This window comes from Heliangelus exortis, chromosome 3 (genome assembly GCF_036169615.1).
Source record: "Heliangelus exortis chromosome 3, bHelExo1.hap1, whole genome shotgun sequence".
Taxonomy (NCBI): Eukaryota; Metazoa; Chordata; class Aves; order Apodiformes; family Trochilidae; genus Heliangelus; species Heliangelus exortis.
In genome coordinates, this window is record NC_092424.1 from 8,513,872 (window position 1) to 8,537,238 (window position 23,367).

Genomic DNA, 23,367 nt, shown 5'->3' on the forward strand with positions numbered 1-23,367 from the left:
CAGATCTGAGCTAACGTTTTCTTAGCAAGGTTTTGTTTGCTGTTTAATGCTTTCTGATCAGTTATTAGTGCTCTCTCTTATTGGAAGAAAAAAGAAGACCATCAAAAATTAAATTCTACCTCAGTGTCAAGAAATCCAGTTGTACTCAGTGGTCTTTTTTCTTCCAGCACTACTGCAGCAGAACTTATAGCCCAATCTTTTACTAAATCTTTCTGGTTCTCGTTGATAACAGGCCTATTATAATCCTGGCTGTCATCCACTCCAAATACCTGAAAATGAAACAAACCATTACATACATTAACCCAATACCATCCTGATACAGTGTTCATTGTTAATGGATGGATGGTGGCATGCTGGATAGTGAGTTTAAATAGGTTTTATTCTAATATGTATATCTGTCATCTTGATGAAATCTACAAATTAAACAGAAGAAACATCTACAGCAATTTAAAAAGAAAAAAATATGAGCAGAAGTCTATGTCAACACTGAAAATTCTAGGAGCTGCTAGTTGGAATGGTCAGATATGACAAAATGACACTTTGATGAAAGAAACAAAAGGCAGAGGCAAAATCAATACAAAACCCATTTTACAATACATTTCCCAAATAAGAAGAAAACAACTAGAATCGCTTTTTTTTTTTTTTTTTTTTGCTTTTTGCTAGTATCCACTGAAAACAAGAAATAAAAATACTTATATCTGCTAATAATGCATTTATTGAATTATTTCTCTAACACGAATTTACAGTTTTTCATTCGTTGGGGACTTAGCAGATGTTAGAAGTCCACCAGGTCTTGGAAACTCATCTCATTCAAGATGTAATTTGCCATGGTTGTTTTCCTACACTGTTCCCTACTGATGCTTATATTAATCTCCTTGTAAGGGAATAATTTTCACATGAGATTTTAATGCCATTACTCAGAGAAAAGTACTAGAAAAACTGTATTACCAAGGCAATTTAGTAATAAGGACTTAAGCAGGAGAGCCAGCATATTGTCTGTCAAATTTCTCATAAGCCACAGATACTACAGAATATTAATTGCTTTCAGAATTGATGTATACTTCAAAAATACTTTAGAGAATATTTAGTATCTCAGGAACACAAAATTTATAAAATTTACAAATTTCTGCCTAAAAAATAAATTCACTACTTTACTACTAGGGACTTGGACTTTAAAAATTTATATTGAAAACTTCCTCACACATTAAAATTGGCTGTTACAAAAACCTGTTAACATAAAGTAAGTCTTACAGAAAGATAAAGAAATGACCTTCAAAAATATTATCCACCTGTAAAAAATACCACTAGTGCAAGTAGCTTTCCCTAAAACTGTTCTTTAATTCAGTTTTGCACAGCAAAGACACAGGAACTGCTTTATGAAAATTTTGAACAAGGTGAGTGTATTTAAAACAGATTCACCACTAGATGGCCACAAACCATAACGGATTTTAGTCTGAGAAGCAGGTGAGGAAAACAGACGCCCTGTCATTCAACACCTGCTTATGTTCTTGTAATGTCCAGATATTTCTACAGTGTTTATACAAGTATAACTGAGGAAGCTTTTTCAAATGCATTGGATTTTTATTTTGCTCTTGTACAAAAAGCCTGCTTTCTACAATTCTAAAATTACACAATGTTTTCAATTAATACATAAATCAACTCTAGATATGCTTAGGCACCAGTTCCTTAAGAGTATTTCATAAATATATCTTTTCTTTAAAAAAGTTTGACATAGCTTTCTTGCTCTTTAATGATACATTTTTGATTTGTATAATTAAAATTTTTCTACAAATTGTATCAATACTAGAAGTTACAAACCAATTAGGGTCAACTGCCTCCCTTCTTTGAATAAATCACTACTCTGCAGCCACATTTTTCCTTCTTTAATGTTGTTCAATATAAATTAAAGAGTTTTACATGTCCTTAAAAATGCAATGTTCTTATAAATTCCAATTCTAGTGCATAAGCACCTGAAGGAAAATAAAAATTCAACAATTCAATATCTAATCGAGACTACAGGAGTAAATTGCTGCCTGTAAATTGTTCTAATCTTGTGGCACATTCATGTACCATGTCAATTTTCCTTACTTGTGTCACAAAACAGGACCTAAGACTTCTTCCTGTCAGTCTTACTTTTTCTAGTACAGAAGTTCTACTTTCTACTTAGGCAAATCTTGTTATTCATTTTCTCTTACTGAAACTACTACAAACCCTAATTTGAACATTAACTTTTTGTTTTGGTTTGGTTTTGGTTTTGTTTTGTTTTGTTTTGTGAAAGGAAATAAGGATAGGCAACATAGGCAACAAGATCCAAGCAACAGATTTACCTCCTAATACTAATCCTAATACTACCTCTCTCTATATATTGCGGGGATATCATAGGCCAGAAGAAAATATTTATGTACAGTAGTATTAGAAAGGGAAAGCATCTTCATGATAAATGCATGTTTCAACACTCCTCATTTGTTCCACATTTAGGAGCACTGGTATGTGCAAGTAAGTGCCCTGTTGAAGTTCCACTGCTATACAACTGTACAGCTCCTTTCTTAGAAAGAAAGAAGAGATTCACACATGTGCCATCCAGTCCAAACAGTAAATTTCAGAACAGTGATATGTGAAAACCCTTTAAAAGCAATGCCATTAGTATATAAAGACTTCAAATTTGGAAACTATGTAAAAGAGAAAGCAATTCATGTTTAGCATTTGATAAAATTTAGAAAATGACTCACATGCCCATCACACATCTGCAGCAAACGAGTACTATCAGAACTTCAGGATTAACTGATGCCCTTACAGTGTTCACCAAATAGGGAGAAGCAGCCACGGAATAACCTGGAGGTTTCTGTTAAAAATCAGTTCTCCACCATTTAGCAAACTGTAATTTGTACTTTATGGGTTATTATAATAAGGTCTGTGTGTAAAAAGGGGGTTGTTGTGGCTGAAGCCTGGAACAGATAGAGATCTGTATCTTCCTACAAAGACTGAATGACATTCTTCAAGGCTTCCAATTCTTCGGAAGTTTCTGTTCTTTGAACATTTTCATAATTTCAAAGTAATTTAAGGGAAATCTCGGAGACAACCAAACCAAAAAAATCCTGAGGAAATGCTAATGACATCCATCACTGCACCTCTTGTTTGTATGAAAAGATGGAAGTTTCTTTCTGTAAAGTTTGTGTTTGTCAGAAGCAGCAGCTACAACTTTAAAGAGATGCAACAACCACCTGATATTCTGATTAACTGAGTTTTGGGGAACAAAAAGATGAATCCAGGGTCCAAGATACAGCCCCCAGTACCCATGTGAAGCATATTAAGATGAGGGCCAGGACTTTCACAGCTGTGCATGATAGGAGGACAAGGGATAATTTACGTAAGCTGAAATAAGAGAGGTTCAGGCAGGACATAAAGGAAAGCTTTTTCAGCCTAGGGAAAGCAAATCAAGGTTGCCCAGTCTCTGCCTTTGTAGGGTGTGAAGACCAAAATGAATAAAGTCCTGACCAAGCTGTCTGACCTCAAAGCTGACCCTGCTTTGAGGGTAGGGTGGGATCAGAAACCTTTTAAGGTCCTTTCTAGCATATGTGATCCTATGAACCTTAATAACAGTGATCCTAGATGACAGCTTAGTATCTCAACACAGCCTTCTAACTCAGTCAGTCTTGAGAACACCCAAAGGGAAATTCAGTAACTTCTCACCTGATGGCAAAATAATAGCAGCTTGATGTAGGTATTAGTAAGTTTCATCACTTTATCTCAGCAACTGTTTTTTGGATACTGTAACTGAGAATATAATTATCTATACAAAGCAGTGATTAAATTTTTTTTTTATCCAATAGCAAACAAAAATAAAATTTATATAACAAAATACAAGCAAGATGCAATCATTGCAACAAGTAGTGGTATATTTTGGGAGACAGCATGAGTTACATGACCAAGATTGAACACATGCCTTGCCCTGTTCTGCAAGGGCTAATTTTATAGGAAGCAGAATAATCTGCTTTGGCAAGCCATATGCATTTCCCTGAGAAAACAGCTCATGACTCAGAGCACACCTGCTTGTCACAATATCTGAAACACAGCTTTAGCACAAACTTGTTTTAACAACTGGGAATTGGTCTTGTTCACTCTCCTTCCCCCTCTCCCCTGCTCCCTTATTAGTGTATTTTATCTCACAGATGAACTGTACTAGAGGTTAGTATAATGTCTTTAGAATGAATTATCAAAAGTGATGATTCTTTAAAACCAGAGAAGCTGTTTCTCATTATTCATGTGAGACCTAGAAATTAAAAAAAGGTCAGAAAAATTTATTTAAACAGGAAATATTTTCATGAGGAAAAAGGAAGAAAATGGATTAGCTAAAAACCAACCAATGAACCCAAAGCCCAAACAAACACCAAAATCCCACTTGATATTTTCCTTATGTGCTTTTTATAAGCTTTAAAGTTCTTGAGTAAGAAAAAAGTTTTTCTTGTTGTATCTCACCTAAATGCCTTTCACGGTTCCTAATGCTGGGAATTTATACTTATTTTAATTGCAGGCCACTAATGTTAAACTAATTTTCATGAAGGTCACACTGCAGTTCTTCGATATTGTAATTACTCAATACTTTATGTCTACAGATCCAGTTCCTCATACAAAAAACTATAAAGATACTGACATCAATGGAAAAAAAAAAAGTCTTATTTGAAACTCAGGTATGTTCACTCAGTTTTATAGCACATTGTATATAGAAGAACATGGATCCTACTGTTCTGCATACATACTTAGTATAAAAAGCATTAGAAAGCATTTTTTAAAGTACTAAACACAAAATAAAAGAATACATTTTATTGAAAATATAAATCTCAAGAATAGTTTTAAATTTCTGAGCTTCTAAAGTTTCCCCAGTAGCCTGATTGATGTAGTCTTAATTTAAAGGATATGCAGTAATTTCTGATAGTATTGATAACACTAATAAAAAACCAACAAATAAATAATAAGCACTCTAGTTGCAATAAAGAAAGCTATAACTAGGAACCTATCCATTAATAGTGGCATTTGTAAACTAAAAGTATGTAATAATATAATACATTATATTATAAATATATAACTATATAATATATTTATATATAATGATATTATTATTATTATTATTGTTATCCTTCTATCATTTCCCAACAAAAGTTACAACCACAATCTGGAACAGTATTTGAAAAGAATGAGTATTTAAATGCTATTAATTTCCATGTCAGCAATCTGACCAGAACAAAAATGACCAGAACAAAATCCAGAGGTTGTACAAAGTATGTAAAAGAGAATTCCACGATAAACCATTAAAAAAGCAAACTCAATGAATGTGGACCACAGGTAAGGGACAAGCAGTTGTACTGTACAGTGCATTAAAGATGGGAGCATGGCAAAATAAAACAAGGAACAAGTGATTAAATTTGAAATATTGTACTTGCCATTGTAAAGCGATGTGTATGGAAGTTACAACAGCTATTATGTTTCATAGCTTTTCAAGGAAAAGAAAGATGATGAGTATATTTGATTTCTCACAGAAGTAAAATAGAAGTAAATTTCAGAAACTGAGCTGTGAACTGATCCAATCAGACCAGCAATAAAAAGAAAAAATGGGGGAAAAGGAAAAAAAAGAAAAAAGAAAAAAAAGAAAGAGAGAAGACACAGGAATTTGGAAACACGGCAAGCAAGCAAGATTTGGACACAGATTCAGTGTAGTAACCAAGAAGAAGAAAGTATGAAAAAGCTACACGCAGAGGATACTTGATTGAAGAGAAGACTCCAGAGAGCAGGGTAATGGAAGAGGTTTCAGATCCATAATGCAGAGCATCTTGGCAACACTGTGCTTACTGCTAAGACTGAGCTCCTCATAATTCTTACAAAGAAGGCAGTCAAGACTTTCGTAACACACAGTAAATTGGTTGTTTAAAAAGTCAGTTCCTAATCAGATAGAAAAGACAAAAGGCAAACATCTTCCTCCCACCTTTGCAAAACTGATAAGTCAGCGTTCAATGCCCAAACACACTTTGTGTTAGGCTATTGCATGAGCTGTGTTTGATCAAGTTGCTTCCGAGAAGTCTGAATTTAATATTTTTTGCTTGCTCTTGGCAGTTATCCCAGCCATTCCAGGTGAACAGACTCTGTTCCATGTAGGACATCTCTCATGAATTGCCATGGAATTTCACAGAAGTTGTTTATGTAGTTTTTATTGTATATTTGAGATATAGAATCAGATGCAAGATGGTCTGATGTAAAAAAAGCTACATAAGCAAATGAAAAGGATCAATGGGCCAAGTCTAATAACTTCCTCATACTAGATACCTGTTACATATTTACATGCATACATGGTTTGTACCTATTAGCTACAGTGAGTAATTAATTTTCTTCAGAATTCTAAATTCAAAAGGAAACAATAAGCTTAAAGACTGTAAGACGCCTTCCCTGAGAAGAAAAAAGGTTACAAACATCCTATTGGCAAAATTTATATGCTCAGGTGATTTGATTAGGCTTCAACTGATCTACTACTTTTTCAGTATTGTATTCATAAAATAGTCATTCTGTAACCAGGGCACTCTGGGGGGCTAAAAGGCATTCTTTCTAGAGGAAATGGCCCAAGCAATGATAAAAGCAGTTAAAACCAGAGGGTGTGAAAAGACATAAGACCTGGAAGTAATTTTCTGAAAAGAGATATTGATTCTTTAAACGGGTAATGAAAATGCTGAGATTTCTTTTTGGTTTTCTTTTAACTTATTTCCTTCCTGCTCATTCTTTTCAGGTAGTTTGTAGTTTACAATATTGCAAAAAATTTGCCCAGAGGAGTTTCTTATTTGTACTTTAACTCCATAACAAGAGGACTTATTATAACATGTGTGTTAAGTATTGTAATGAAAAACATTTCATCCACCCTGCTTCAATTGCACTGTAAGTAGAAGGTTTTGGAGGAATACAGTTTTAGTAAATGAATACACATTTTCTAATACACCTTACAGATCTTTAAAAAAGTTGAGATTTGGTATGTGGCTTCATGTTCTAAAGTCATTGCATGTTATTTATGTTGTGTATTATGCATCTGAATTATTCTATACTTCTCACAGAACTAAGCTGACACATGTGTGTAACAATTAATAAAACACCTAGTTAAGATTTTGTCACTCTTCCTTTCAAAGCACTAAGTATAACATCAATCTTAAACTTGTCAGTCCACAGTTCATTTAGCTGTATCTTATGCTTAATACATCTGTGAGATTGGTAACAGTTTAAGGCTTGTAAGAGAGTATAAAAGGTCTGGTAAACAAGCTTTATGAACACTTAAAGCAACAACAATAAAAATCATTCAGAAGAACACAGTCCTTGAAGAACACATTAGCCAGTAATACAATGTGGTATCAACAGACATAACCTGGGATCAAAAAGAGTAAGGAGACTCCATTTTATTGTAATTGCTTTCAGAACCGGTTCCCATTCATACACACACTCAAAGAAACCCTGGTATCACCAACACAGCTCTCACTCCTAAATTGTTTGTTATTCCAAATTTTTAAGAGGGAAAAAGAATATCTGTCAAGATTGTGTCCATAAAACTTTATGTATACTCTTTGCATGGTATGTAATCAAGTAAAATTAGAGATGACAGCACATACATTAAAAAACCAGGCCGTTACTATAACTTGTCTATATAAACAAAGACTTTAAACCTTTTCCAAATTAAATTAAGCTGGAATTTAATCTAAAATAAGAACTCTGAACTGAAAACAAAATAATTGAATGGTCACAATAGTTCTTTTTGAAGATGGAAGAAGGATGGACACAGGCTTGATTTTTGCTACTCATTTTATTAAAGTTTTACTTCTGGATGGGAATGAGTATGCTGAATCTGAGACCTAAATTTACTTTGCTGATTAAAAAAACCCCTATTATTTATCACAAAATTTAACTAATGTAACTGCAGAAAATAATTTTGGGATGAAAGAGAACTTCACCTAAGACCAATGTCTCCACATTCGTATGAGCTACACTAACATGCTAGACTCCCTGGGCAGCTAAGCTGAACAGAATTGAAACAAAGCATATGTGTGCCCTCTATTCTTCCCCACATGCATAAAGGATTTTAACTCTGCCATACTTCTATGAACTATTTCCATTCAGAAATATCCTGAAATGAAATTGGATGAAGAAGAACAACAAAAAACTACACATAACAAACAAAAAAGAACTCTCGTGAGCCCATCCAAAAGAGCTTGGGAAAACCTGTGTTGCTTTTCATCTTATTGCAATAGCCTCAAAGTGTTTAATATTTCAAACACATCCAGAATTATCTGCACATTCATTCATTAAAACCTATTACTGGCAGTACTTTGCTTTACTGAAAAAAAAAGGAACTCCTTGGCTTGATAATTTGCACTCTCTTTATTTCAACAAAAAGAAGCATTGTGAATTCTTTCATCCACTGACAGACTTACCTTTTCTGAGGCCTAGGAAGAGGTTTTAACCTGGTAAGACTCATGAGAACAACTTCCTTCTAAGAGAACAAATTTGATTATTTAAAAATTGTAAATCAGATAGAAAATGTATAACTCAGTGCAAAATAGAGAGGAATTTCTAAGATAACTGAAGAAAGCACTGAACCTACCTAAAGGGCAGAACAGCTGGATGTGAAGGAGAAAAATCCTATGATGCTGCCCTATTTTCTTTTGTCTTTTATATGCTAAAAGTAACAATCAAAATATGTCCTAAATCAAATCAAGATCCTGAAATTGTTTTGCTTTGTATGTAGTTGTTAGCTGCAACAGTAAGCATACCATTCTTCTTGAGAGTTGTGGCTTTCAGAAAATATTTGAGCAGAGAATATTGTATGCCTTGTATGTTTAAGGGAGTTGCTGCAGTATCTAAGAGCAGCTTTTCTTCTTTATACATTGATGAAAATGGTAATTTGAAAAAGAACTCTGCAAGTATAAAAAGAAAGCCAGCACCTATTATTCAATCGTAACTTTCTTTCACATTATTTATTTTCTAAACCTGTTTGCCTAGTAACCAATTCATACTTCTGCCTGTCAAATCTTGATGTGTTGGACTGATTATTTTTTTTTTTTTGGAAACTTTAGTTTTAGGGAAGAGACAGACATTCCCTCCAAGACAGTCAACACTGCAGATAAACGATAACACCTCTCTCTTAGGGAATATCTCACTAAAAACCTTTTCTCTGTTACTTAGAAAAGGTCTTCCTCTTGCCCTCTGGCTATTTGTATGTCCTTTTCACATTGTCTTTTTAAAACACAGGCTTTAAAACCGACAAGAAAAAAAGAATACATTGTATGTTATTCTACTCCTTTCCTGCTCCAGAGACAATACTTCATTCTTAGTGACTGAAAGACTAGCAGAGGAAGAAATGGATCCTAAGCAATCCAAATGAAATCAAGATGCTGATTAAGCAGGACAGCATCTTTATTGGATTTTCAAGTAATTTCACAAAAGTCTATTTCCTATAATCTTTTGTAAAAGGCTACATTAAGCACAAAGAATACTTTTGCAGGAAAAAATTAACAACATTAAGGTCCTTCCCCCCTTTTTAAAAGTTACATAGGGAAATAGTTTTTTTTTTAAATTATTTTTCTGAGAATCTTAACTTTGATTTCCTCCATATCTCTCTTGTATTCTTAACTCAGAGAAGCAATACTAACCTCACCTTGATTTTTGACACGTTAATGCCACCCTTGTATTTGTGGTTTGCTCTTATGTTCCCTTCCAGGGAAAAGTGAAGGCAGCCCACAGGAATAAGGCTAAGGCTACATTTTCTCAAGTGAATTAGTCACACTTAAAGTAATCTGTGGATATTTTGGTCATTTTTATCCTTCCTTCCAGTAAAAGGGAAAAAATACCCAAATCAAAAATATTTTATTCCATAGGAAATTTGACACAGATCTTGGCACCACTGTAACATAAATTGCTACTGATGGGTCTGCAGTATTTTTGTGAACCTTTTGGACAGCTATCCTTGCTATTTATAATGTATTTTCACCCCAACCGTATCAAATGTAACTCTTGAATTCCAGTTAATCTTTACACCCAACAGACAATCTGAAATAAGACTCAGTTTAGCAGCAAGTGTAACTGCTCAGAAAAAGGACAGACTTGCCAAGAAAGAAAGAGAGGTTATATTGGATTTAGTGACAAAAATCTATATGAGTCTCAGAATCACAGAATGTCAGGGGTTGGAAGGGACCTCTGAAAGTCATCAAGTCTAAGCCCCCCTGACCAAAACGAGGGCAGGTCACTCAAAAATGCATCCAGATGGGTCTTGAAAGTCTCCAGAGAAGGAGACTCCACAATCTCTCTGAGGAGCCTGTTCCAGGGCTCTGTAACCCTTACAGAAAAGAAATTCTTCCTCATGTTGAGGTGGAACTTCCTGTGCTCTATCTTGAATCCATTGGCCCTCATCCTATCATAGGGCACAAGTGAGAAGAGGTTGTCCCTTAATTCTTTTAAATCCTCAATAAAGCAGTACAGCAGTCAACAGGCTAACACAAGTCCTTGTCTTATTCCTCACTAATCCAGCTTCAGAAAACTATCACATTAGTAATTTAAAATAGGAGAGAAACAAAGCTGAGCTTTTGGCTTCCATCTGGCTTTGATTTTCTTCATTGGATGTTGTCTGCACTCTGTAAAAATAACATACTTTTTCCACATTAACCAATCAATAAGAATTGTGCAGCAGAATGAGTAAGCAGTGAATTTCCTGTTAAATTGGCCAAAACATTGCCTAGATTTGGATGCCAGCATTCTACAGCAGTCGAGGGAAACAGAAGAATAACAGAAAAAAAAAAATCCTCTTCAAGACTCAGTTAGGTCAAATAATTAAACATAGCTGCTACTATCTTCCTGTTGAATGCAAAGAAAGAGTTATTTGTAATTATTTAACTGCAAATACAATTTGTATTGTTATTATATTGTTACCAAGAAGCAAAATTATTCAGTCATCATTAGATTCCTAAGCCTAATGAAGAATATACCTATATTCCAACTATGAAGATGTAATTGCTATCATATTAACATTTTTTGAAAACAAAAGCATTTTATACTTACTTTTTATAACGGATGCTGCAAATTAAGTTATTGTTATTGAATGTACCTTCTTTTCTAAGCATAGAAAATATTTGCAATCTATTTCTCTATGGTAATTTGAATGGAACCAATTTATATACTGAAAACTACAGAGACCATAGGATTTTGGGAACAGGTGAGCATTTCTATAGGCACATAAGGATTTCAAATCTCTTAACTCTCACAAAAATGCCTGCAAGTTGAGTTCTGTTGCCAAGTACTCCCACAGCACTTAAATCTTGTGAAAACTACCAAACATTAAAACTACCAAACTAAATGATCAGCAGGATCAAACAGGAATAACTTTTTAGCCAAGTGCCAGCTGCTGCTTTTACAATATTTTGTATTTCATCACTAGACACTGGCTTAAAAACTTGCACTATTGCAGCAGCTTTAACAAGAAGAACTCAAGTGGTAGACTATTGTCCACATACCACATACCTCTCAGTATACAGTTTAGGTTTCTCACCTTGTCAATCATTTTACGGGCTTCCACTTCTTCAGAATTGGGATTTTCCAACTCAATAGTGTAAGTACCTTTGTCACTCTGGTCATCCTCATTGTCCTTTTCAGTAGCAGCAGAAATATGTTGGCTTTTCAACTTTTTGTCCATCTCCTGGTTCTGACTAGGCCTATGGCCAAGACTTCCTGAACTCCTTAACAATGCAGCTTGTAAGGCAGGTAATGCAGCAGAAGGTTCTTCTGATTTTTGTTTTAGAAGTTTTGCATGAACACCATGTACTGCTCTGTGATGTGATGAGCCAGCCTGCACAGATGAAGGGAGTGCTTTCTCTCCTGATGTAGGTTTTACTCTTTCAGCTCGGGCATGAGGTGTTGGAGATGGAGATTCTGAGCACAGAGCTCCTACATTCTGGGAAAAAGAGTAAGAACGTCTCTTTCGAGGATGGTCTTCATCAAAAAACTCAATCATAAAGGCAGTCTGACTCAAACCAGCTTGCTCTTGCTGCTTTTCTGTGGAATGGACTTTCTGGTGTGACTTTTTCAGCTCTGTATGATGATGCCTTAAGTGTTCTTCAAGTGCTGCCCTCTTACTGTAATGCCGGTGTGCACCGGCATTTTCTGAATCACTCTGTGTACCATCATCATGCTTATTCCCTACAAGCAAAGCAAAAGAATATAAAGCACAATGAAACAAACAGAAAAACCCCATCAACCCAACACATACACAATAAAAAGGCAAACTAAGAAAGAAATGACTTTAAATTGTTTTTCTGTTTAGACTCCAATAGCTTTTAGTACCTGGATCTGCAAATTTTGTACAGCTCCTGGTGATGCATTCAACTTGCTATGAGTCAAACAATGGAACAATTTCAAAGCTGATCAGTAACAGCAGTGCATTTGAATTACCCTTTTCACCAGAATTCTCATCTGTGAATACATATCAGTGACTTACAAAGGTGAGTATTTTACCAGCTCTATCTATCCCAGTTACACTAATTTTGTTATGCAGCCAGTTGATTATGAATGACTACTGAAACGTTCTAGGAAGGACTAAGAGGAAAAAGAAAACCCTAAAATAGTCATTTTGGTAGCTGAAAATACCCACTGAGAGCTAGAGTTCATATTGTTTGATTCCTTACACTTTTACACCAATTTAGTATGAAAAATGTCTACTGAAAATTGGAATGAATTCTTTATTACTCTTTCCAAGAAGTACAATGAGTTTTTCCATCATTCACTCCCACCATCCGATGTATGCACATGAAATTTTTGTTATTACTTATTCATTCCACAAACTAATTTGAGATCTATGAATAAGGATTATGTGTGTAATAAATCATATACATGCCTGTAAATATACTATGCAATGTATACCTGCAAATGCTTGGAAGGCCAGATACTCATACACAGCAAGTCACATTTAAGACAGAGCAACCTCATATACAATGAAGGGATGGAACAGTTTTACCTTCTTTGAACTCTTTTGGGATCAGTCTTACTCATCTATACATAGCTTGTGCATTTTATTACTTCTGTTTTTCATTCTCAGAAGCAGAGCTATTTTAAGGATTTCCCACTTACACAGTGAGGATACCCAGCTACTATTCAGGTTAAATAGTAATCACATATTGGCAAACCTTACTTATCACACTAACAGCACTGAATACACAGCTGAAATCACAATTTACATTCCCATCTGCTGAAATGTAACTTATTTGTGCAGTACCTAAGAAAATATTGTGATGGTTCACATTTTTCCAAGTAATAACAATAAATATGAACATCACATTGAAAGTCATATAACTTTAGCAGTGTGACTTCAGTACAGGATACTGTAAGAAAAAGCTGAGAAAAAAAATTATTCTTTTAAAAATTAAACTTTCAAAATTGCTATGTACATTCTCTACCTTTCTGATTTGAAAACGTACAAGTGATGACTGACACTTTGAACAGATCACAGATGGTTACGAAATTCAGAAATTTATTATGGCCAAAGGCACCCAATAACTTACACCTCCCAAAGCTGAAATTTCATCAAACTTCAAGGAGTTTCTGCTAGGAAAAAGGTAGGACCTCATAAGAAAAGCCCTTTCTATTTAACATACTGATAAGCCTAATATTTTAAAGAATGTTTGTCAATTTAAAACAGTATCATGAAGATTAAAGAATGTGCTTTGATATAGTCTAGAAGAAATACAATGTTACTATCTTAATGCTAGCACATTGGTATATTTCTGTTTTCAAAACTTTAATTTTTAGCTTAAATTGGAAGAGTCAGCCTTAAAAAGTGGACTTTTGATCAGGAAGATAAAGTACATTGTACCCTAGCTGGTTTAAGAGCTAGACATGATAATGTTGCAGAATCAAGAAAAATGGGAATTGTGGAGTTAATGTCCTGAAATTAAAAACAGAAATAAGAGACTTGAAAAAGTTATTCACAAGTTTTCATTCTGAAAATTTTAATGGCACTGTAATCTTCACCTGAACATCAAAACATATGAAGATCAAAACCACTTTCTTCTTTATTCTGCTAGTGGCATCCAAAAGAAACTACACTTCTCAAACTTAACATTAGATTTCATTTTATTTGAACTGTCACTCTGTGCAGTAAATGAACATGTATAAGAACCTGGAACTCCATTCAACAAGTGGCATTCTTATAAACACCACATACTGCAAGCTTAGTAAAAAATAGAAGTTCTTCATCTATTTCAGATTCCCAACTCAAACCTCATGCAAGATCAATTTAAACAGAATAACTATAGAGTGCATTGTTTGTCATAAATTATTTTCTTAGAGAACATGAATATTCACAGAACATATGCTACTGGAAGAGCTGCTAAGGCACAATTTGAACCCCAGAGCTTTGATTTGAAAAAGCAATTTACCTTTTAAAGTACTGCATGGGAAGATGTGAAATATATAAAATTTAATTAAGGTTTTGGTTTTTTTCCTTTTCAAGATCAATGTTTTAAATACCTGATATTTCCAGCAGTAATAGACTATCTCCAAGGATCTACTTATTGAGAGATGATCTAGGATTTGATTTTCTGTCCTCTGTTTAAGATTTAATACTGCAATAAAATTTACCAGAGCAGATCCTTGTGCACATGTGGAGCATCTGTAATTTCAAACAAACTCCACAATGACTCAGGGATCCACTCACCAGATGCTGGTGAAGAATTGTTGCTTTCAGAAATATGGATAGCTGGAATCATTCACTTTACCTTTCAGTCTCTTCAAGTACACTGGAACATCACTCTTAATACTTTTGGAATCCTCCTCTGTTGGCTCCCATATCATTCTAGGAGGATTGTTCTGTGCTAGCCAGTCTGCTACTTTGCTCTCTGCAGCCATCATCACTGTTTGAAGTCCAGGCAGATCCTGACCACTGGAGGAAGGCTTTTTTGATTTGTGACGCTGTTCCGATGTGAATTTTGTAACATGATCCTTGATTGTTACTTTTCCTGGAGTGTTGTCATCAAATTCAATGGTAAAGGAAGCATGCCCTGCACCTGCTGCATGGGAGCCTTGGGTGTCTTTTGTTGGAATTTCATGAATAGTGCTCTCTGCTACCTGTGAAGGTGGCTGGAATTCTTTTGTAGGAATTTCAAAATAACTTGGCTCCCTACAGAAAGGATAAAGTTCTTCACTTGCAGCTGCAGATTGCTCTTCAGGTTGCTTGGCATCTGTGCTGCATCCTATTAAGAAAAATAAGAAATAGATTTCACAACACTTGGGAACTTCAGGTTCTTCAAGAAGCTTCTGAACTCCTGTAAAGGCTACTTAAGTAATTTCTGGAATGAACAGTAAGATTGTGGGGAAGATTGAGTAATGTAGTTCTGGAAGAATAATTCTAGAAAAGACAGCATGAACTTTGGCTGTAAGGAATGCACTTATATTTGTAAAAGGAAATGTGCATTTCCAAAGTTTTCAGATGATGTAAAGGTCAGATGTCTTATTAGCACAAGGAATACAGATAAATCACATTAGAGAAACAGTTGAGGTTATTATTCAAACTGGGGAACCATCAAACCAAGATGACCCCAAATTAAGTGCTAGCAATCTGGCTTTATCTGCTGCAGTATATAACTTGGTTTGGTAAAATTCATTGTAAACACAATTCACACATTAATGCAAGATAAACATTAATTCCGGCTTCAGAAGTTTAACACTGCTTAAGCACTGGCAAGTGTTTTAGAATTCAAATACTTTGTTTCTACAAAAGATACAACCAAGACATTGACCTAAATCCTACTGTCATGTGTTCTTATTCCACTTGTTTCCATAATGTGTAGATGAAAAGAGTAAGTAGCAATAGCTGTAGGCATGCAGAATGTTGCTAAGCCATGTTCTAACTGGTTAAAAATGTCAAATGCGGAAAGGTGTGGGACAGTAATTCAAAGTCCCACAGAATGAAGGTTAAAGCTCTTTGTGGTTGCAGCAAAGCTACCAAAATGCCTTTAAGAAAACAAACTTCTGGTTGCACTTCATGAGCTGGTAAGCTAGACAAAATATCTGTCATGGAGATGTGCTAGAAGCAGCAGACACTTAAGATGTTACCAGCAAGGGCAAAGTTAAGTTCCAGCAAAAGAATTGGAAATAGTTCCTGTGTGATTTATGATGAACACATTAAGATGTTTAAGAAATCATTTTAGGCTGCCGAGTAAAGGAATGGAAGAATGCAATTAGTAGATTATTGGTGCTAAAAAGAGCTACCCTGTATTTGCTGAGACAGTTAACATGTGTATATGAAATTATTTTGCAATAAGGTAGCAACAGAAAGATTTATACTGGAGTCAGGAGTTTAGGGTATAAAGGATGCAGGACAGCATAATGTACCTATGCTGTTCTTCAGAAAAACATGCTTTAGTAAAAGAACTAAGGGACAACATAACAGCTGGAAATGTTAAAAAAGAATGATGTGATGGAGTGATAACAAAAATAGCACACATTCTTCATTATTGCCATGCTTGGTTACCAACTGGGTAAAATAACCTATGTAGATAATACTGCTGCTGTAGTTTGTTTTATCTAAAAGCCAGGATCCTTGCAGTATGGAACACTGTCATTGAGCAGGAGAGTGATCTAGCAAAGAGTCAGTTTACCCATAATTTTACTTTTTTCTCCATGGTTCTATTCAGAGCTTCAAGCCTACAATTTCATGCAATTCCTGTGACTATTAATTAAGCAAGATAGGTGTTCCTGTGTGACCCCTTTGGCAGGGGGGTTGGATTCCACCTTTCAAGGTCCCTTCAAACCCCTAACATTCTGTGATTCTGTGTTAAAGTGTTCAATGTTTCTTCAAAAGGTACTGGCTAATACAGAATGTTTTGAGAAATATTCCCTTTTGGACCAGCAAGAGCAATTTACTGGCCACACAACACCCAGTATTTTTCAGATCAAACAGAAAAACTCAGATATTATATAATGAAAAAAAAAATTGAAGTACAAGTTAACACATTAGAATTGATTAGAATAAGAAACTGAAAACAATGAGGAAACAAAAAATTAATATATCCTGATCTGAACCACCCCTGAGGATTTTTTCACCCAGATGCTACATGCAAGCCCTTACAGCTTTATAAATATTATAGAGTGATCTATCAAAAAGCCTTACCTATAAAAAAATCCTACCATAAAAAGCCATCTGTCAAGATTAAGAAAACTATGTATCAGACTAAATACACATAGTTTACAAGAAAGCCCTCAAGCAAATACTGAAGACATGGTGGTCACCACAGCTATCCAATTTTTAAACAGAAAAAGCACAATATCTATACAGCAAAAAAGGCAATTGTGTGGAACTGAAAGTGTATTTGGGAAAACAATCAGACACATGGCTTGTGAACTGCAACTTTTTCAGGAACTGAAAAGATTTCTGAACTGGAAAGAGGGGAAATGGGTAGAAAAAGAACCAGGGAATCAGTAAAGAATTAGCTATCATTCTATATAGGTCTAGAGCTACAGAAGGCAACTGTGCAACAGTTTCTACAGGGCAAGCAAAGCAGCAGTAGCTAAAGCTGATACACAAGTGTAATGAGACTATTAATGAAAGAATGAGCCTAGGAGAGGCTAAGAGGGGAAAGTACATAATATTTAGGAAATCACAGGTTGAAACAAAGATTCAGAGTTTGTTAACTAGAATAATCTCAGAGATCATAATCAGAAAAGTAGCATTTACTCTGTGACATTAGCAGAACTTAGACTTTCTAGGACTTCCTGGGTTTTAAAGCTTCATTTCTTAAGTTACACAAATAGATTCTTAAAATTTTACTTGCCATTCTACTTGCTATTCAACACAATCAATCAGATGTGCAAGAAACTGCCTGTGAATATAAATACATTATCACCTCCAAAAATAGAATGAAACCTTCAAAAATACCTTGCACTGACTTCAGAAATTTTAGAAAGGTGGTGGTGTTTTGTTTTTTTTTTAACAGCCTTAAAAAAAAAATACTGATAAAACTTGCAAAAAAACCCTAACTGGAATTTACAAAGCACTTAAAAAATTTTTTAAAAAATGTCTGTAAGCCTGAAGAAAAGCATTTCTTGTAGAAAGTGTAAGGAGCAGTCAAAATATATTAACATGATATGCCAAAATATTTTTTTATATGGTAGTTTTATATTTGGTACTGTGAGATGATATATTTAACGTGAAGAACATGAAGTTAGAGCACTGAATGCTTTATAGAATTTCTTTTTCTCCTTTCCCCTTCCCTCCATAATACCACTTTTTGTCTTTAAATGTTGTCATAATCTGTAACAAAATTGCCCTCTCTCAATAAAGGCATAAAATACTATTGGTCAGAAATCTCCACCTCTCATAATAAATTATTTAACTGTATGGTTTAAAGGTGACAAAGTGGGAAAAAGGGCAAAACTAACCTTAAGTTAGTGCTGTGATGTCTCTAAAAACTTCTGTAAGCTCTCCATGACACTGTGCATATTTGCTGTTAAAGCTTTACAAAGCCAGCTTTGTAAAGTGGCTGCATGTATCCCATGGCCAAAACTCAGCAAAATTCTAGAACAAACTTCTAGGAACTTTAAAGTTAATGATAGTGCTTAAACATATGTGTGTAATCTCCTAAACACACTGATTACACTGGAATTTCCAGAACAATGCAATGCTTTACCTTAAAATGACACTGCTTCTTTAGTGTAAGGAACATTTAATCTGATATATTGTTACACAATGCTGGAATTAAAAGAACTTCATGCCAAGTGGAAAATATCACTTCAGCTGCTTAAAGCCTGTTTAAGACTGACTTCTATATTTTATTAAATTTCTGGGAGAGGCTAAAATGGTGTAAAATTCTACAGCTACTACTGATATTGACAGAAAATGCAGTCATTTGTTTTCTCAGGAAGTGGGAACGTAACACATGGCAATAATAAAAATTACACACATGGTAAACTTGCCATTGACATGTAAGTTTAAGAGCTGCAGCATAAAGTCACATCATAGGTGGATATGCAATTGCTCAATTTAATACTGACTAATAGATCTACAGATTATTAGAGCAACATGCATGTCTGAATAAAGGTTAAAAGTTTTTCCTTTTCTTAAGTTTTTCAGCCTATTCTGCTCTGTTTGCAAAAAATTTCCATCAGTGAGTTCCTGTTGTGATAGACAGACAGTAACATTGAAATAATCTCATTAACTTGAGACTGTAAAGACTAATTGTCTCTAGTTGGCTTAGCAGAAAGAAATCTCCCATTTCAATCTCTCATTAAACCTCACCCCATCTGTTATAATTCAGGCCTTATTTTCTATTCAGTGAATAATAATATATCAAAGCATGAAAGCATGAAGCAGAATCTTCTAAGATTTATTTTTTACAGTGATACCAGACCTTATTGATTTGAGTTTCTGAACAAAATATTTAAGAACTTGCATAAGTGAATTCACTGGTACTGTGCTTACTGTTTGCCATTTTACATTAGGAAGCATGTTCCAAATCAGTGTTTTAAATACTTAATATAATTTAGTCCATGCAAAAAAGAAACAGCTGCATCAATCCTGCAAATCTTTATAGAGGTTCATTTATATTTAAAAAATATCCAAACATGACAGTCTTGACAAGTTTCCAATTTCCTTTTATGAAAATGTTTCTTCATATTGACTGCCAACCATCATCTATAAAACTGAGATGCATAAAGAAAATACATACTATCAACTTAATGTTTTCATGAAGTATAACTGCAGGTCAAAGTGACCCCCAAAGCTTATGTTTTGATTTTATAATTGTATGAAAACATGCAGGACATTTTTTTGCACACTTCTATACATAGTGTTCAGAGATAGAAGCAATGTGTCCATAGAGGCAAAAGTCAACTCTTATCTGGTCTGCCTTCTCAGGTTGCCACCACTACTAAAAAAATTATACAACAGTCAAAAACCAGATTAGTAAAACATACAACTAATGTCTACTCAGAGATTAAGTGATCAAGATAAATAAATCACTTTTATATACAAGGGATTTTAGTTCCACATCCTCCCAAATTAAATTGTTTTGAAAAAATGTCAGGTTTTGGTTTTTTCCCAGAAGTGTCTTCCTATAACATTTCACAGAAGCTTTTGTTTAGTATATACTTATTCAAACTGAGGAGTATTTTTGCAGATTTATTACCCTTTCAGTTTGAGTAAATAAAAACAATTTCTACACTAAACTTAGATTAATTCTATTTGTACAATATAAATACATGATTAAACATCAATAACATAGACAAAACGGATTTCAAACATACTGCACATTTTAAAAAAGAGAAATGTTGTATTTGTCAAGAAGGCTCCAGGCCCAAATTATATATATATAATATGTATATATACATATATATACACACACATATGAAAACCAAACAAAATCAGTGTAGAGTATTAGCTCATTTTCTCCATTCATCATTTAACTTTTGATGAATTCAATGAGGCAAAGCATATCAAAAATATGCCCATTGATGGAGTTCTGTCTAGAACAAACTTATTTTTGCTTATTACTGAAACAGATTGCACCTCCTTGATTAATTTCAGAGAAAGCTGGAATCTTAGTTTTCTTTGAACTCAGGATCAGACACAGATGCACTGATCATTTTCTGAAAAAACTCTTGGTAAAATAAATACAAGAGCATGTAAATCATTTGATGCAATATTGCTTCTGAAAAAGCAACTTAAAGTTATGAAAAATAACAAAAAATATCTATGCTAATAAATAGAATTTGGAATCTTGTGTCACAACTTGTTAATGGCATGGTAACAAAGCCAGGATTTAACGTTTTAATAATCCTGTATTTAATGAGGGCAAAAAACATGCATGTTTTAAAAATAAAGTTGGATAGATGCAGTAGAGTACATCGAAGAAGTCACTTTTGTTATATTAGCTTGCTACAGATACTGGCATTTAAGAATAAAAACACAGTTTTGGCAATACAATTGTGTATAAATAAGCTAATTAGAAAAAAAAAATCTGTATTACGAGGAAATAAATAAACATTACCAGTTTAACCTTATACTGTGCAAACCTCTACTGCAAGAGCTATGAAATGTAGCAGCATTACTGAATTACGAAAGAGAATTTTAGCATAGATCACTTTACAGCACCATTTATTTTCAGAACTTATTTTGATAAAATATCCCTATGTTATCTGCAATTTTGAGAATATAAAATGACAGATACAGATTAAACTGATAAGACTAAGATTCAGCTAACATTATTTGCTATATTTACTGATCACAGATTGTATTATATAGTAGAAAGCTGATGCATTACCCATGAAATTGTTCTCTGGAAATGCATAGTTTCTCGCAGAATAAATTTGTTTAAACTAACTTCATTTTAATAGGCTTTGATCTATGCAAACTATCTCTGAACCCTCCAAATATAAATATATGTTCAGTTCAATATATAATGATATATGTATTTTACTAGAGAGCACAAACCCCAGAAAAACAGGACAACAGACTTACCTGAAGCCCCTGTCTCATGATTTTTTTCTTCATGCTTGCTATCTGGCTTGCAACCACTTTTTTCATCAGCTTCATCATCACCCCACCAAGCTGGCTGTCCATACAAAGGGGTCCCACGAGGCATGGCAGAAAGATCTATAAAAACAGCCCAAAGCAGAGGAAATTACTTCTGTTTAGCTGGGATATTTAGGTGAAAATAACATGAAGAGTCATTTGTTTGAATCATTTGTCCTGGAAGCTGAAGTGGTTGCATGCATTTGCTGACACACAAAACAAACTCGGAGGCTGGATAACTGATCTGGGCTCTAAATATAAAAGCTTACTAATGACCTAATCAAAACTGGCACAAACGTTTATGCAAAGGCAGCTGACATCTCTTATTGTTACCCCAATATATCTGTAAACATTATTTTCTGCTTTCAGTTTAAAGTCATCAGTATAGCAGCACATTCCTTAAAGCCGTTAAGTGCTATTTCTGTGAGAAGATTCTCACTTTTACCCACATTGACCTTTCAGTGAAATCTGAACTCACTGCATGAAAAACTGATCAAATTTTGCAATGTTGCCAAGGTTCCAAATTGTTGGCAGCTACTATGGAGTGCTGAAAGTTACCTTGTGTAAAATAAAATTCTACTGAGCATAACTTTTTTTTGTTGTTAAAGGCAAAAGTTAAATTACAGTGCAATTGAAAATGCTTTTCCTTATGAAAGATGTATACACATAATTAAGCAAGAAAAATCACACTAATATATCTAGGATTCCTACCTTGATGATAAATTGACTGGATTAGTTTTGACCTGATCTCTTGCAAGAATACTTCAACCCACTGCAATTTAGCTATCCTAGGATCATACTTATATCCCAAAGATACTTTAAACAGTCTTTATATAAAATAGCATAATTTGTTCAAATCCAGCCAAGTAGCCTATCTTGCATTTCAACATTTTATTCAATGTTTTACTCACTGCCATTCGAAACATGATATATAATGTCACAGCCATTCCAGAAGTTTCAATATGAAGATGGTATTATTTTTTCAAACAGCATTACACTTTAGTCAATATTGAATTGTTTTTAAAAACTTGATGGATGGATGATGCAATAGTAAACAGTTATACATAAATACAGCAAAAGTGAGAGAATCAATCCCCAAAAGGCTTCTGAGAGTTGCACTCAAATACAAATCCCTATCCTTAACTTTGACTTCTATGTTTGGAAGAGTAAGGAGAAAAATGGAATATGAGGATAAAAAAAAAAAACAGTGTTTCCGTTCATGAAAATGTAAAAGGACCTGAATACTGATAAGCCATATTGAACAGGAATACTGAAGTACTGGCTAAGCTAATTATGTATCCTTAATAGGCTAGATCAGCCTAATGGATTAAGTAGTTACCCCACAGAATCCTATATGTGGGGAAGAGAATTCTCAAGTGAGACTTCCAGAAGAATGGATTAGACTGAAGTAAAACTGTACAGCCTTGACCTAAGGAGTCAAACATAATCAGTTCTGTATTAAGGAAACAACAATACCAGATTCCCTTTCTCATTCTTGTGGTTACCTCCTGTAGTAACAGGTAACACAAGAAGTTATTGTAAGATGAAAAATAAACTTTAGCAAGGTTCACACTGAGGAAGACACCCACAGCAGAGTGACCATGACACATTAAATAAATATGGAAGGCGACACCAGAAAGACCAAAGCTACAGTTTCTACAAATTTTTAAACCACAATAGAATGCTTTGGTTCTAGCTTGATCCATCAAACAATGAATGCTACTATTTCTAAAAGAAACACACAAACCCCTCATCTATTTAAGAAGGAAAAAAAAAAAAAAAAAAAAAAAAAGGAA

The 23,367-nt window shown here is 34.3% G+C and overlaps 1 protein-coding gene across 9 annotated transcripts in view; it reads right to left on the reverse strand.

Moving 5' to 3' along the window:
• The window catches only part of CEP170 (centrosomal protein 170), a 91,522-nt gene that overhangs the window by 35,690 nt on the left and 32,465 nt on the right, over positions 1-23,367 (reverse strand). For 7 of the 9 annotated variants that reach the window (XM_071739104.1, XM_071739096.1, XM_071739095.1 and 4 more), the window contains 4 exons: positions 21,518-21,652; positions 14,781-15,254; positions 11,561-12,207; positions 120-269 (listed from right to left, as the gene is read on the reverse strand). In XM_071739104.1, coding sequence (XP_071595205.1) covers positions 120-269; positions 11,561-12,207; positions 14,781-15,254; positions 21,518-21,652 — 1,406 coding nt within the window. The remainder of the gene's footprint in view (positions 1-119; positions 270-11,560; positions 12,208-14,780; positions 15,255-21,517; positions 21,653-23,367) is intronic. The other 2 variants (XM_071739100.1, XM_071739097.1) reach the window with 2 other exon arrangements.